The following is a 17,611-nucleotide window of genomic DNA, read 5'->3' on the forward strand; positions in this document are numbered from 1 at the left end:
TAATGAAGACACACCTGCCGGGCTATGAGAGAGTAATGAAGACACACCTGCCGGGCTATGAGAGAGTAATGAAGACACACCTGCCTGGCTATCAGAGAGTAATGAAGACACACCTGCCTGGCTATCAGAGAGTAATGAAGACACACCTGCCTGGCTACCTGCCTCAATGGCTGACTTAGTGACAGATCTATCAGAGAGTAATGAAGACACACCTGCCTGGCTACCTGCCTCAATGGCTGACTTAGTGTCAGATCTATGAGAGAGTAATGAAGACACACCTGCCTGGCTATGAGAGAGTAATGAAGACACACCTGCCGGGCTATGAGAGAGTAATGAAGACACACCTGCCGGGCTATGAGAGAGTAATGAAGACACACCTGCCTGGCTATCAGAGAGTAATGAAGACACACCTGCCTGGCTATGAGAGAGTAATGAAGACACACCTGCCGGGCTATGAGAGAGTAATGAAGACACACCTGCCTGGCTACCTGCCTCAATGGCTGACTTAGTGTCAGATCTATGAGAGAGTAATGAAGACACACCTGCCTGGCTACCTGCCTCAATGGCTGACGCAGTGACAGGTCTATGAGAGAGTAATGAAGACACACCTGCCTGGCTACCTGCCTCAATGGCTGACGCAGTGACAGGTCTATGAGAGAGTAATGAAGACACACCTGCCTGGCTACCTGCCTCAAAGGCTGACTTAGTGACAGATCTATCAGAGAGTAATGAAGACACACCTGCCTGGCTACCTGCCTCAATGGCTGACGCAGTGTCAGATCTATCAGAGAGTAATGAAGACACACCTGCCTGGCTACCTGCCTCAATGGCTGACGCAGTGACAGGTCTATCAGAGAGTAATGAAGACACACCTGCCTGGCTACCTGCCTCAATGGCTGACTTAGTGTCAGATCTATCAGAGAGTAATGAAGACACACCTGCCTGGCTACCTGCCTCAATGGCTGACTTAGTGTCAGATCTATGAGAGTGTAATGAAGACACACCTGCCTGGCTACCTGCCTCAATGGCTGACTTAGTGTCAGATCTATCAGAGAGTAATGAAGACACACCTGCCTGGCTACCTGCCTCAATGGCTGACTTAGTGACAGATCTATCAGAGAGTAATGAAGACACACCTGCCTGGCTACCTGCCTCAATGGCTGACGCAGTGACAGATCTATCAGAGAGTAATGAAGACACACCTGCCTGGCTACCTGCCCCAATGGCTGACTTAGTGTCAGATCTATCAGAGAGTAATGAAGACACACCTGCCTGGCTATGAGAGAGTAATGAAGACACACCTGCCGGGCTATGAGAGAGTAATGAAGACACACCTGCCGGGCTATGAGAGAGTAATGAAGACACACCTGCCTGGCTATCAGAGAGTAATGAAGACACACCTGCCTGGCTATGAGAGAGTAATGAAGACACACCTGCCGGGCTATGAGAGAGTAATGAAGACACACCTGCTTGGCTACCTGCCCCAATGGCTGACTCAGTGACAGATCTATGAGAGAGTAATGAAGACACACCTGCCGGGCTATGAGAGAGTAATGAAGACACACCTGCCTGGCTACCTGCCCCAATGGCTGACACAGTGACAGATCTATGAGAGAGTAATGAAGACACACCTGCCTGGCTATGAGAGAGTAATGAAGACACACCTGCCGGGCTATGAGAGAGTAATGAAGACACACCTGCCTGGCTATGAGAGAGTAATGAAGACACACCTCCCTGGCTATGAGAGAGTAATGAAGACACACCTCCCTGGCTATGAGAGAGTAATGAAGACACACCTGTCTGGCTACCTGCCCTGTTACACATGTGGCTCTCTTGGTCCCCTGAGCCACGCCCTTCAGGTTCACCACACAGAAGCCGTCCAGGTCGCTGGTGTTGCTCACATGACTGCAAACACAGGACATACAACTACTTACAGGCAGAAACTCCTGAATTACTCACTCAATGTCGTTTTACAGTAGAAAATATGATAAAAACTTCACCAAAGTCAGACCATTGTTCATATGACATTGTGTGGACATTAAGACGTCATACCTTATTGCTCTAAACAATGAACCACTGTGACATCATGTTACTTAACCCCTTCACAACTGACCAATCAGCATTGGGAATTGTTTAAAAGCAAATATCAGAAAATTATTTCCTCAAATCCTTGTAACATTTTTTCCTTCTCCCCCTCTCCCTACAATGACCTGTCCCTAAATAATGTTGAAATCCCCCCCTCCCCCCGCCCTTATAGTTGTGATAAAATATGGTTCCCCCTACTGCCCCTACCCCCTTTGCTGTGCAATTTTTTCATGACCCCGCCTGAATCCCACCGGCCCCATTTCCCTATAAGAAATGACCAGTCCCTTACAAGAATTGACTACAATATTTTGTTTTCGTTTAGGGAGAAAATTAGTCAATTCATAGTAATACTCCTGGATTATTTCTAGACAGTCCTTACAATAATTGTCCAGACAGCCAGATTTCTGGTTTCTGATCGTAAGGGGTTTCACTATATATGAACACCTACGTTCCACCACACAGTTCTAGAGATGTCAAGGGCGAGGATTCTCCACCAATCCGAATCACTTGAACAGGGGAGGGATAGTCCTAAAACAAACAACATGGAATACGTTAACAAAAAAAACACTGGCAAGCATATCTCTACTGAGGTACTGAGGCAAGACTTTCATTTCTTAGTTCACAGATTTTTTTCTTTCAATTCTTGACAGTTAGAAAAAATAAATAATCAGACATTTTCAACAAATGTTATATTTGGGATAACACTTTCTTAGTAAAGTACAAATTCTTGTACATTTTGGGGGTTGAGACCCATCCTGGATTGAAGATTTGAATCCCGGATGGGACTCTACCCAAAAAGTACTAGAATTTGTACTTACTGAGTGTGAGTGAGTGAGTATGGTTTTACGCTGCTTTTAGCAATATTCCAGCAATATCATGGTGGGGGACAATAGAAATGGGCTTCACACATTGTACCCATCTGGGGAATCGAACCCAGGTCTTTGGCATGACGAGCGATTGCTCTAACCACTAGGCGACACCATCCCCCCTGTACTTACTAAGAAAGTGCTATCCCACATATAACACTTGATACATCTGACAACTTTCTTAAAGGCATTGTTAATGACATTTTGTTTTTGTTTTTTCTAGAAGTTTAACCTACTATGTGCACATGCTGTATGTGGTGAACACAAAAGTTTAATCATGGTGGAAAAAAAGCCTTGGGTTTTCAGATTTAAAATTGTTCTACAATTTTTCATTATTTAAGAGTGTATAAATAGCAACTTCTGATTCAAGTACTGGGAATGTTTTCAGGAAGAAAGAATCCATAGTGATTACAGTTTTACATATCTTAAGCTTGTTTGTTTGTTGTTTAATGCCGCACACAGCAATAATCCAGCTATATGATGGTGGTCCGTAAATAACTGAGCCGGAACCAGACAATCCAGTGATTGATATCGTGAGCATCAATCTACACAATTGGGATACGATGACATGCATCAACCAAGTCAGCGAGTCTGACCACCCGATCCTGTTAGTCGCCTCTTACGAAAAGCATAGTCGCCTCTCACGGCAAGCATGGGTTGCTGAAGACCTATTCTACCCTGGATCTTCATAGGTATGTATCTTAAACAATATTCCAGCCACATCATGGCAGGAACACCAGAAATGGTATGAACATGGGAATTAAACCAAAGTCTTCACCATGACAAACTAACACTTTAACCACTAGGCCTCTCCACAATTAATTTGAAAAAAAGACATACCTCATCTTCCATCATTGTGAGGTCCTCCATCGCCATGGCAACGTTGAGCTCCATCTGTAGGTGCGACACACTGTGACCTTCAACTATGTGCTGCTGCACCAGATTCTCGATGGCAGCCGTTTGTTCCGGACTCACAGTGCCCTGGTGTCATGATGATTAGATTAGATAAACAAAGTCTGAGTACTGGGTGACTTTAAGTAATTCCAGAGAAATCCAGGACCGATTATTATTAGATAGACAATTCGTAAACAAAATCTGGGTACTGAATGACTTTAAGAAATTCCAGTGAAACCCATCAGAAATCCTCCTGATACACATTGTGGATTGACGATTGCTGAATCACATTTACATACCACGGAAGCAAAATCGAAGGAGAACTTGTTGTCCTGGACGTCGGAGCCGAGCTGCTTTGTCTCCTGCAACACTGCCCGCAACACCGCATTCAGGAGGTGTGTCCCGGTGTGGCTGCACATGTGCCCTACACGTCTCACCTGGGGGGATAGACATAACGAGGTGATTACCTGCAGGTAACAAGATTAAAAACACAGGCACGAGCTTTACCTGTATGTAGGGATTATGACAACAGACACAAGATTTACCTGTATGGAGGAATTATGACAACAGGCACAAGATTTACCTGTATGTAGAGATTATGACAACAGACACAAGATTTACTTGTATGTAGAGATTATGACAACAGGCACTAGATTTACCTGTATGTAGGGATTATGAAAACAGACACTAGCTTTACTTGTATGTAGGAATTATGAAAACAGACACTAGCTTTACCTGTATGTAGGAATTATGAAAACAGACACTAGCTATACCTGTATGTAGGAATTATGAAAACAGACACTAACTTTGCCTGTATGTAGGAATTATGACAATAGGCACTAACTTTACTTGTATGTAGAGATTATGACAACAGGCACAAGATTTACCTGTATGTAGGAATTATGAAAACAGGCACAAGATTTACCTGTATGTAGAGATTATGACAACAGGCACTAACTTTACCTGTATGTAGGAATTATGACAACAGGCACAAGATTTACCTGTATGTAGGAATTATGACAACAGACACAAGATTTACCTGTATGTAGGGACCATGAAAACAGGCACTAACTTTACCTGTATGTAGGGATTATGACAACAGACACAAGATTTACCTGTATGTAGAGATTTTTAAAAAAAACAGACACTAGCTTTGCCTGCAGATAGGATCATGAAAACAGTCTCTGGTTTTCTTTCTTTCTTTTTTTATTATCAAATTAGCCATGATTTACATGTCGGCCAGGCTCTAGCTTTGCTTGTACATAGGTATATGAAACCAGGCCCCGCTTTGCCTGTAGATGATAGGGGTTATAGTATGCACAGTGCTGTTCTACTTTTTAGTATATATTGAGTTGTTGGGTTACAGTGATTTATCTGGAGCTATCTGGCAAGACATAACAAGACAGTTCATGATGTAACACATGATGAATACACAACAGCCTATCCTGGCTATCTGCCAAGACATACAATGTGTGATACGAGGTATATCTACCTGGTCTAGCTCCATCTGCACAGACTGTGCCAAAACGACCTCCCCTTCCACAACCACGCCGACGTGGACGACGTACCCAGCATGCACCTGTACATCGAGTACCTCCAACACACCATCCTGCAACAAAAAGCCTCCGTGCAGCCAGCAGCAGTACCCTTCACTTCCTGATACCTCCGAGAGACTAACAGATCCAATAGGTATGTCCGTACCAATGGTCTTGACATTAAAACTCTCTTAGACGTTATATTCTGACCTATAAGCTGAAAATGTTAACAGGAAAATAATAGAATCGGTAGATGAATTTCTTACCCTTATGAACCGATTTATTTAGTGATATAAATATTACTGTTTGTACTGTTTATGCCATTTGTTTCAAAACCTATTCTAACCCGGTTCCTCATGGAGAGACAATCACTGGTACTGGGGACCTCTTCAAACCCAATTCCCAATGGGTAGAAAAGCAAGTACTGGGGACCTCTTCTAACCCAATTCCCCATGGAGAGATAAGCATTGGTACTGAGACCTCATGTAACCCAGTTCCCCATGAGGAGATAAGCAGTGTACTAGGGACCTATTCTAACCCAGTTCCCCAGGGGGAGACAATCAGGTACTGGGGACCTCTTCTAACCCAATTCACTATGGAGAGACAATCAGGTACTGGGGACCTCTTCTAACCCAATTGCCCATGGAGAGATAAGCATTGGTACTTAGACCTCATGTTACCCAGTTCCCCATGGGGAGATAAGCAGTGTACTAGGGACCTATTCTAACCCAGTTCCCCAGGGGGAGACAAGCACAGGTTGCTGGGGACCTATTCTAACCCAGTTCACTATGGGGAGACAATCAGGTACTGGGGACCTCTTCTAACCCAGTTCCCCATGGGGAGACAATCAGGTACTGGGGACCTCATCTAACCCGGTTCCCCATGGGGAGACAATCAGGTACTAGGGACCTATTCTAACCCAGTTCCCCAGGGGGAGACAAGCACAGGTTGCTGGGGACCTCTTCTAACCCAGTTCACTATGGGGAGACAATCAGGTACTGGGGACCTCTTCTAACCCAGTTCCCCAGGGGGAGACAATCAGGTACTGGGGACCTCTTCTAACCCAGTTCCCCAGGGGGAGACAATCAGGTACTGGGGACCTCTTCTAACCCAGTTCCCCATGGGGTGACAATCAAGTACTGGGGACCTCTTCTAACCCAGTTTCCCATGGGGAGACAATCAGGTACTGGGGACCTCTTCTAACGCAGTTCACTATCGAGAGACAAGCAGGTACTGGGGACCTCTTCTAACCCAGTTCCCCATGGGGAGACAAGCAGGTACTGGGGACCTCTTCTAACGCAGTTCACTATCGAGAGACAAGCAGGTACTGGGGTCCTCTTCTAACCCAGTTCCCCATGGGGAGACAATCAGGTACTGGGGACATCTTCTAACGCAGTTCACTATCGAGAGACAAGCAGGTACTGGGGACCTCTTCTAACCCAGTTCCCCATGGGGAGACAAGCAGGTACTGGGGACCTCTTTTAACCCAGTTCACTATCGAGAGACAAGCAGGTACTGGGGTCCTCTTCTAACCCAGTTCCCCATGGGGAGACAATCAGGTACTGGGGACCTCTTCTAACGCAGTTCACTATCGAGAGACAAGCAGGTACTGGGGACCTATTCTAACCCAGTTCCCCATGGGGAGACAATCAGGTACTGGGGACCTCTTCTAACCCAGTTTCCCATGGGGAGACAATCAGGTACTGGGGACCTCTTTTAACCCAGTTCACTATCGAGAGACAAGCAGGTACTGGGGTCCTCTTCTAACCCAGTTCCCCATGGGGAGACAATCAAGTACTGGGGACCTCTTCTAACCCAGTTTCCCATGGGGAGACAATCAGGTACTGGGGACCTCTTTTAACGCAGTTCACTATCGAGAGACAAGCAGGTACTGGGGACCTCTTCTAACCCAGTTTCCCATGGGGAGACAATCAGGTACTGGGGACCTCTTTTAACCCAGTTCACTATCGAGAGACAAGCAGGTACTGGGGACCTCTTCTAACCCAGTTCCCCATGGGGAGACAATCAGGTACTGGGGACCTCTTTTAACCCAGTTCACTATCGAGAGACAAGCAGGTACTGGGGTCCTCTTCTAACCCAGTTCCCCATGGGGAGACAATCAGGTACTGGGGACCTCTTCTAACGCAGTTCACTATCGAGAGACAAGCAGGTACTGGGGACCTATTCTAACCCAGTTCCCCATGGGGAGACAAGCAGGTACTGGGGACCTCTTCTAACCCAGTTCCCCATGGGGAGACAATCAAGTACTGGGGACCTCTTCTAACCCAGTTTCCCATGGGGAGACAATCAGGTACTGGGGACCTCTTTTAACCCAGTTCACTATCGAGAGACAAGCAGGTACTGGGGTCCTCTTCTAACCCAGTTTCCCATGGGGAGACAATCAGGTACTGGGGACCTCTTCTAACGCAGTTCACTATCCAGAGACAAGCAGGTACTGGGGACCTATTCTAACCCAGTTCCCCATGGGGAGACAATCAGGTACTGGGGACCTCTTCTAACCCAGTTCCCCATGGGGAGACAATCAAGTACTGGGGACCTCTTCTAACCCAGTTTCCCATGGGGAGACAATCAGGTACTGGGGACCTCTTTTAACCCAGTTCACTATCGAGAGACAAGCAGGTACTGGGGACCTCTTCTAACCCAGTTTCCCATGGGGAGACAATCAGGTACTGGGGACCTCTTTTAACCCAGTTCACTATCGAGAGACAAGCAGGTACTGGGGACCTCTTCTAACCCAGTTCCCCATGGGGAGACAATCAGGTACTGGGGACCTCTTTTAACCCAGTTCACTATCGAGAGACAAGCAGGTACTGGGGTCCTCTTCTAACCCAGTTCCCCATGGGGAGACAATCAGGTACTGGGGACCTCTTCTAACGCAGTTCACTATCGAGAGACAATCAGGTACTGGGGACCTCTTTTAACCCAGTTCACTATCGAGAGACAAGCAGGTACTGGGGACCTCTTCTAACCCGGTTCCCCATGGGGAGACAAGCAGGTACTTGGGACCTCTTCTAACCCAGTTCCCCTTGGGGAGACAATCAGGTACTGGGGACCTCTTCTAACCCGGTTCCCCATGGGGAGACAAGCAGGTACTTGGGGCCTATTCCCAGCTCTGCATGCATTAGTAACTAATAGTATTAGGTCAATCTACATCAGATGGTGACAGAGTTACCTGTGTCCGGAGATGGCCAGTGTCTGCCGCCTGACCCCCTGACTCGGAGTAGAAGCAGGTTCTGTCCAGCACCACCCCACACACATGGCCCTTGGAGACACGCCCACACAGCTCCGCCCCTGTCACGATGCCGACCACCCTGGCCTCAACATCCTGGCAAGAGAAATCTGAAAAGGGAGTCAGTGAATTTAACATTATTCCAGTTATATCACAGCGTGTCAGCTTAATGTGGGAGTCTGAAGTGATGCAGGTCTCATATGTTTACTATTTTGGTGAAAACCACGAGCACGGGTATGGTGCTGGCAAACCTAGAAACATAATCGGGGTGAACTGGGATTCAAACCCACAGTCATAGGTTTCTGAAGCAACTCTGCACAGTGAATGACGGCGCCTCAGACGACTGGGCCACCAGTACCCCCTTCTGCTCTCAGAATTCTTTATGCACAAGGGATGGCTCATATAGTCGATTCATCACAATAATCGGAAAATCTATTACCACTGATTTTGGGCCAAATGTGAGGCTGAGCATGTTCGTATTAAATTTGAGCAAAATAAGTCTCAGTACCCTACTATGTGACCCGGGGCGTGCCTTCTGTTGGCGGGGGAGTATGTAGCAGGGCGTGGGGTTATCCCACAGATGATATCCTTACCTTGTCAGCTTGCAGACAGGGTTAACCTATTTGGTCATGTGGACAAGGTATCCAACCCTCGGATCAGAAGGTCCATGGTTCGAATCCCATCATGGGACTCAGAATTTTTATGGCCACTACATTAGCATAGAGACTGTTTATAATTTATTTTCTGATCTTTGTCTCCTATCTGTGGAATTCACAACTGAAAACTTCCCACAACCAACATACCATGGCCCTCACTTGTCCTGGCGTACACCGTGTACTTGTATGTGTCATCGGTTCTGGCCACGCCCTTCTCCTGGAGATCGGCTAACTTCGGCAGGAACAGTTCCGCTTGCACCATACCTGCCTGAATGAAGGTTATACTGAATCAGAGCTGGGAACATGCTGAAATACATACATGGATTATCTGAATTTTTTCAGTTAAACATTTTAATCATGCTAATGAAAGATGAGATATGGATTAAATTCTTTTACATATCTTTCCTATCACAGGATTCAATCGATCATATAAAAAGTACTATTTATGAAACAAATGCTGAAAAAATATTTATCCATTTCAATCAAATGAATCAATCCGTGAAGAACCGGGTTAGGATTGATCCCCAGCAATCTATGCTTGTGGTAAGAGGCGACAAATATCATTGGGTAGTCAGATATGTCATTATATCTCAATTGCATAGATTGATCCTTATAATGTCAATCACTGGACTGTCTGGTCCAGACTTGACTATTTACAGACCGCCGTCATATAGCTGGAATATTGCTGAGTGTGGCGTTAAACAACAAACAAACAACAACACTTGACATTTATTTCAAACCTGATTCTGATCCAGCCTGACCACCCGTTTCGTTAGTCACCTCTTACGACAACGATAGTCGCCTTTTACGGCAAGCATGGGTTGCCACAGAGCTACTCTACCCAGGATCTTCACGGGTCTAAAGGTCAAGTGAGTTGGGTTTACACATGTTGCATGTCTATTGAATGATGTCAGTTCAATGTTCGGGGAAAGCCCAGTGATGCCAACCAGCGATGTTGACAACTTTAGTGACTTACCTCACATTTGAACCCTCTGCGGTAAAATCCATCAGATTTTTCTAGTTGTGTTTGATTTGAACTGGAAGATTGATGGATTTTCTTGGCTTTGATCTTCTTCTGGAGTTGATGATACTGATCTGCAGCCAGCTGAAGGACTTCCCTGATCTGCAACAGATGTTACCTGATGTTCTACTGATGTGGAGGATGACACACCACCACTGTCATTGGCTGCAAGGGCACTGTTGTACAAACCGATCTTAGCGCTAAGGTGATCATAACTCCAATACTTTAACCTAGATTTACAACAGTCGTAGCACTAAGGTGATCACAACTCCAATACTTTAACCTAGATTTACAACAGTCGTAGCGCTAAGGTGATCGCAACTCCCATATCTTAACCTATATTTATGACAGTCATAGCACTGAGGTGATCGCAACTCCCATACCTTAACCTAGATCTACGACAGTCGTAGCGCTAAGGTAATCGCAACTCCCATATCTTAACCTATATTTATGACAGTCGTAGCGCTAAGGTGATCGCAACTCCAATTCCTTAACATTGACTTACGACAGTCGTAGCACTAAGGTGATCGTAACACGCATACCTTTAACACAGACTTACGACAAGCGTAGCGCTAAGGTGATCGTAACACGCATACCTTAACACAGACTTACGACAAGCGTAGCACTAAGGTGATCGTAACACGCATACCTTTAACACAGACTTACGACAAGCGTAGCGCTAAGGTGATCGTAACACGCATACCTTAACACAGACTTACGACAAGCGTAGCGCTAAGGTGATCGTAACACGCATACCTTAACACAGACTTACGACAAGCGTAGCGCTAAGGTGATCGTAACACGCATACCTTAACACAGACTTGCGACAAGCGTAGCGCTAAGGTGATCGTAACACGCATACCTTAACACAGACTTGCGACAAGCGTAGCACTAAGGTGATCGTAACACGCATACCTTAACACAGACTTGCGACAAGCGTAGCACTAAGGTGATCGTAACACGCATACCTTAACACAGACTTGCGACAAGCGTAGCGCTAAGGTGATCGTAACACGCATACCTTAACACAGACTTGCGACAAGCGTAGCACTAAGGTGATGGTAACATGCATACCTTAACACAGACTTACGACAGTCGTAGCACTAAGGTGATGGTAACACGCATACCTTAACACAGACTTACGACAAGCGTAGCACTAAGGTGATGGTAACACGCATACCTTAACACAGACTTACGACAAGCGTAGCACTAAGGTGATGGTAACACGCATACCTTAACACAGACTTACGACAAGCGTAGCGCTAAGGTGATGGTAACACGCATACCTTAACACAGACTTACGACAAGCGTAGCACTAAGGTGATGGTAACACGCATACCTTAACACAGACTTACGACAAGCGTAGCGCTAAGGTGATGGTAACACGCATACCTTAACACAGACTTACGACAAGCGTAGCACTAAGGTGATCGTAACACGCATACCTTAACACAGACTTGCGACAGGCATGGCGCTAAGGTTGTTTTGTACAATGTCATCCAGTGAAATAATTCTAAAACCCAACAAGAAAGTCGGGCAGTGACCCATAAGAGTTGCCTGCCCATCTTCAAAGTTACAAAAGACAAATCACGTCTTGATTCAGTAGAAATGATGCAAACAATTACTTAAGAAACTACAAGGAGTGCGAGACAGTTGGGCAGGTTGAGGAAAATTTCATGCATCCTGACAGAAAAGTTACCAGCCATGGGCAGACGGGCAAGCAGTTATTTTGGACACTGATCCAATGTGTGTCTCCCAAAAATACACAATCAAAATAATCAAGAAAACATGAAGATGATTCTATTTCTTGTCTCTGGTGTGTCTAGCAAGCAATATCACCTGAAACCTCTCGAAACATTACCCATCAGATGGATGGGGGACATTCAGCATCTTGCCTCCTGAGAGTTTCTAGGGCTTCGGTCATGTAACATGTGGTCCTCTTAGACAAGTGGGTTTGTTTGAAATGTGCCTGTTCACCCAGTAGAGAATGGGTACCTGGTAGGAGGAAGGGGAATGTGACTGTTAACCCAGCGCCTTATAGGCAGCTTGGGTTGTATACTACCCAGGGAGTTGAGAATAAAAATCTAGCGCACACTGATCCATTGTCTGGGGTAAAAATGTAGTGCTTTGAGAATACCTTAGTGTGTGAGTCAGTGAGTGAGTGAGTTGGGTTTACCGCCGCTTTTAACAGTATTCCAGTTATATCACGGCGTGTCAGCTTAATGTGGGAGGAAAGCCCGAAGTGATGCGAATCTCAGAAGTTTACCACATCGATGAAACCCACGAGCTCGAGTATGGTGCTGACAAACCTAGAAACACAATCAGGGCGAACCGGGATTCGAACCCACAATCATAGGTTTCTGGCGTGCCCAAGGGACGCAACTCTGCACAGCGAATCACGCCTTAGACAACTGGGCCACCGTGGCCCCCTTAGGGTGTGAATTTGGTGCATTATAAATATGCATATTATTATTATTATTATTAAATAAACCTAGCCTATATATGCCCATGAAGTAATGTTGTGTAGCCCTTTTAAAGGGCAAGTAAAGTCAACATAGCCACTTTGGAGATTTTAATACTTTAGGGCAAACTTATCACAAATGATTGACCAAAACTGAATTTGAAAAAGGGAAACCGCATGAAATAGACAATTGGTAGATGACAGGCGATTGGTAAGACAATAGGGGATTAAGGGGGGCACCTCACATATGACACAAAAAATCGGTAAATATCTCACAAAATATAACAACTAATTGCTTCATTCACATCCTCTGTACAGAGTGAAAACTCTTAAAATATACATCAGCAATATTCCAGCTATATGACGACAGTCTGTAAATAATCAAGTCTGGACCAGACAATCCAGTGATTGATATCATGAGCATCGATTTACGCAATTGGGATACAATGACATGAATCAACCAAGTCAGCGAGCCTGACCACCTGATCCCGTAAGTCGCCTCTTACGACAAGCATAGTTGCCTGTTATGGCAAGCATGGGTTGCTGAAGACCTATTCATAGGTCACTTACTTTAGTGGACTTCCTGGCCAACTCAGGGTATGTCTCTCCCTAAAACAGCACATAAAGAATAAAAAAAAGTGAACAATAGTTTCACCATAAAAGCAGGTGTTACATATTAAAGTACAGTGATAGTTTTTACATAGTGAGTGAGTGAGTTTTGTTTTACGCCGCTTTTAGCAATATTCCAGCAATATCTCGGCGGGGTACACCAGAAATGGGCTTCACACATTGTACCCATGTCGGGAATCGAACCCAGGTCTTCAGGGCGACGACTGAACGCTTTAACCAGAAGGCAGAGGTAGGGAGTGTGAAAACAATTCAGCAGGCTAGAGGTTAAATTTCCAACTCTCAAAAGTATGAATGTGACATGTCTGCTGGCAGTAATATTATAAAACTGACTTATCAACTTAATCAAGTTATTCCAAATATCATGATATACAGAGAGGATCTCACCAGTGATTCCACGACGTCCTGAGACAAATCTCCCAGCATGTTGCCACTTTCTGTCTCTGCGGTCCTAAATGTCACTTCCAACTCACTGATAGCTCGGTGAATTATCAAGCGAAGTTTATGCCTGAAATGCACATTATGCTCTGTCAGCCGTAGAAATTGGCACTCGTCCTATAGTCTTGCCAAACTTCACAATAGCTAATGTATCATAAGGACTAGTAGAAATTTGGCCCTTTTAAGGGTTTTACTATATGCTCATTAGTGAACTAACCTGATGGTTTCGATCTCTGTCTGTTAAAGCAAACTTACAAACAGTGAGTGAGTGAGTATGGTTTTACGTCTCTTTTAGCAATATTCCAGCAATATCACGGCGGGGGACACCAGAAATGGGCTTCACACATTGTACCCATGTCGGGATTCGAACCCGGGTCTACGGCGTGACGAGCGAAAGCTTAACCACTAGGCTACCCAACCGTCACTCTTACAAACAGTATTTTATGTTTATTTTCAGTGATCCCAAAGGGAAGTAACTGCATGCTATATGGATCGCATAGTATTAAGTATTTATAATAGGATTTTTTTTTAAATTTTGAAAATGGAAATAAAAGCGAAACGTGCAGCAGACTTTATGATGATGCGGGCCGTGCCTAAGAACCAAGACTACTGTATTTGACGTAATAGGCGCCCAGGGCGCTCTCAAAATTAGAAATAGGGGGTCTTACTTGAATATTATTAAGGTGAAAAAAACTGAGTTGAAAGATAAATATCGTTATTTATGCTGAAATATTTATGTACGACAGATATATTTTTCCATAATTCAATTACCCATAATTAAGGGTGCATATAACCCATGAGTGCTTTTTATACGCGAATAAATAAGTCTTGTGTACATTGATCAATCGGAAGGGGTGCTAATTGGGATTGTTCACTAGCCAATATCTAAGCAAATGTCACCGTGGGCGCTTATTAGAGCGGGGCGCTTATTACGTCAAATACGGTATTACTTTTTTTAGCCTTATGGTCAGCATAGGCTGATGGGGACAAATTGTAGGCATTGTGATAATTATTGTATAGTCACTCAAGTATTATGATATGCATAAATAAGTGAGGACGGCATATCGTGACATTGTTTGCTGTTTAACACACCAGTCAACAATATTCCAGCTGTATCACAATGTCCTCTAAATAATGAAATCCTGACCTGACAAACCTGAGATTGATACTACGAGCAGCGTCCGACCTCATAACAACCAGGTCACCTGACCAACCAATCCCTTTAATCCTACAGCAAGCATCAGTGACTGGGGACCTATTCTAACCCATCTTCCTGAGACAAGGGAGTAAACTGACTGTAAACTAGGCTGGAACTAGGCTGGACTTTCTGGGCTCGATCGTAGCGCCACCAGCTGCTATTATGAGTTATATCCCTTCTTTGTCCTCCTATTGACCAATCAGATTCCACCTCTCTTATCACTTGCATTTGCTTCAAGTGAGTGAGTGAGTGAGTGAGTGAGTGAGTGAGTGAGTGAGTTTGGTTTAACGCCGCTTTTAACAGTATTCCAGTTATATCACGGCATGTCAGCTTAATGTAGGAGGAAAGCCCGAAGTGATGCAGGTCTCAGACGTTTACCACTTCGGTGAAACCCACGAGCACGGGTATGCTGCTGACAAACCTAGAAACATAATCGTGGCGAACCGGGATTCGAACCCACAATCATAGGTTTCTGGCGTGCCAAAGGGACGAAACTCTGCACAGCGAATCGCGGCGCCTTAGACGACTGGGCCACCCGTGCCCCCCACAAGCATCTGTGACTGGGGACCTATTCTAACCAGGAATCTCCCTGTGTTAACTTACTGCAGTCCGTCTCGGCCTGGCAGCAGACCGTCCGCTATTGCTACAGACATCATCCTGGCATGGTCAGCCAAGATCCGATACGCCTGGTCAGTCCGATGGTGGTCAGACGCGCCGGTCAATCCTTGATAGGCTGGAGCACCAGTCACCTGAACCGCAGATTCAAATTGCAATTTCACTAAAGATCAAAGGCTCTGACTGTACTTAGCCTGTGATAAAGTACACTTTTTGTGTACGGACTGACGTCATGGCGCTGTTCAAATTACCTCCCTAGTGATCTAACATATCCTTGGTAACATCGTTCTTTCATTACATCAAGCAGGATGGCAGATCCACATCAATTTTCGGTGAAATTTGGTGAAACTTGTCGAAAATTTGAATACTTTTACCGGGAAAGAATAATGGCAAGATGATGTCAACCATGTCTCATGCCACAGGTGATAAACCTGAACATATTCAAACCAATGTGTCCAGTCACAAAATTGTCTGTTAGTGCCCTATGGCTGTCTCCAATCTCATTAAAATCAGATCTAAGTTCTCGCTGCCGCTAAAACAAAGATCTGAGGACATCCCATTACGGGTCACGTCAGAACGACCTTTCGCGAACTTTGACCGACCACTGAAACGAATAACAAGAAGTCCATATCAACCAATGAGAAAGCAGCTTTTTCGAGCTTTACAGCACTCATTTCAACTTGGCGACTTCCATTTCAGACTAAGCTTGAAAAATATGTTGACACAGTTCTCGATTAAAATTTTGAAAACTGAACAAACGAACATTCCGGAATGTCTAATATATGGTTGCGATTGTATGGCAGTCCTTCCCACGTACTGTGCAACGCCTCCTCCGTTCAAATGTTAATCCCACGGAAGCAAGAAACAGATGATAATTTTGACGGAATCAGTCGTACGGGCTGTAACTGTCATTCGGAATACCCCGTTTTCACGTTTACGAGGTTTCATGATTAGAAAACACATTCCGAATGTCACTTTCATGATCTGGTAAGCGATGCTTTGATTGGTCAGATGAAAGGTCATTCTGACGTGACCCCTAATGGGATGTCCTGAGATCTTTGTATAGCGATAGCGGGAACTAAGATCTGATTTTAATGAGATTGGACACTGGCATGAGCAAGCCTTGAGCAGTTTCATAACAACATGTGCACCTGTTGCTCAGCCTACGGCATTTAGCAATACACACCAGTCAAACAAAACAGCCACTGTTTCTCTTCCTCCGGGGGTGGTCGGGTAGCCTAGTGGTTAAAGCGTTCGCTCGTCACGCCAAAGACCCGGGTTCGATTCCCGACATGGGTACAATGTGTGAAGCCCATTTCTGGTGTCCCCCGCCGTGATATTGCTGGAATATTGCTAAAAGAGACGTAAAACCATACTCACTCACTCACTCTCTTCCTCCGCCATGTTCGTCCTACGGCGATGCAATATCACACCCCACGCCTTCGATTCATGGTTTACGGTATCATGTAGCGCAACCAACTGGGTAAGCACACTATTTTCATGGCTTCCAGTTGCTGCAGTCTGCCAACATTAGTGGCGGAAACAAAGTTACAACTTGTATGACAGAAAACACCTCAAGTCACAATAACCAGCGATACCAAACTTCGGCTATGTTTACATGTGTTAGTTCTGCCTCACAACGCACTTGAGGAATGTTTCGAATCACATGGTAAAATTGAAGCAAATAAATAAAAAAACTTAAATTTAAATCCTACCTATTGCCACATGGGAATACAGATAACAACACACTGAACGGATCATGAAATGTGACCTATTTAAACAATGAAGTTCCCATTTTGGTGGTATTGTATTATGTTCAAAACATAAATGTGTCCCTTGACGTAAGGGTGCAGACAATTAGGTGGAAGAGCCCATCAGTAAGACCTGTTCAACTTACTCCCCAGGTCATTACAGATTGTATTTAAACCCAGCTCTAATAAAACACAAGGTTAATCTTAAATCTTA

At 44.9% G+C, this 17,611-nt stretch overlaps 1 protein-coding gene across 2 annotated transcripts in view; it reads right to left on the reverse strand.

The window, feature by feature from the left end:
* LOC124119851 (alanine--tRNA ligase, cytoplasmic-like) overlaps nt 1-17,611 on the reverse strand; it is a 41,498-nt gene that overhangs the window by 7,966 nt on the left and 15,921 nt on the right. For both annotated transcript variants that reach the window (XM_046482510.2, XM_048391221.1), the window contains exons 7-17: nt 15,635-15,780; nt 13,783-13,903; nt 13,339-13,377; nt 10,263-10,409; nt 9,434-9,554; nt 8,574-8,740; nt 5,338-5,454; nt 4,145-4,282; nt 3,792-3,932; nt 2,534-2,613; nt 1,797-1,905 (exon numbers count right to left, since the gene is read on the reverse strand). In XM_046482510.2, coding sequence (XP_046338466.2) covers nt 1,797-1,905; nt 2,534-2,613; nt 3,792-3,932; nt 4,145-4,282; nt 5,338-5,454; nt 8,574-8,740; nt 9,434-9,554; nt 10,263-10,409; nt 13,339-13,377; nt 13,783-13,903; nt 15,635-15,780 — 1,326 coding nt within the window. The remainder of the gene's footprint in view (nt 1-1,796; nt 1,906-2,533; nt 2,614-3,791; nt 3,933-4,144; nt 4,283-5,337; nt 5,455-8,573; nt 8,741-9,433; nt 9,555-10,262; nt 10,410-13,338; nt 13,378-13,782; nt 13,904-15,634; nt 15,781-17,611) is intronic.

Source organism: Haliotis rufescens, unplaced genomic scaffold, assembly GCF_023055435.1.
Source record: "Haliotis rufescens isolate VD_foot unplaced genomic scaffold, xgHalRufe1.0.p SCAF_9, whole genome shotgun sequence".
Taxonomy (NCBI): domain Eukaryota; kingdom Metazoa; phylum Mollusca; class Gastropoda; order Lepetellida; family Haliotidae; genus Haliotis; species Haliotis rufescens.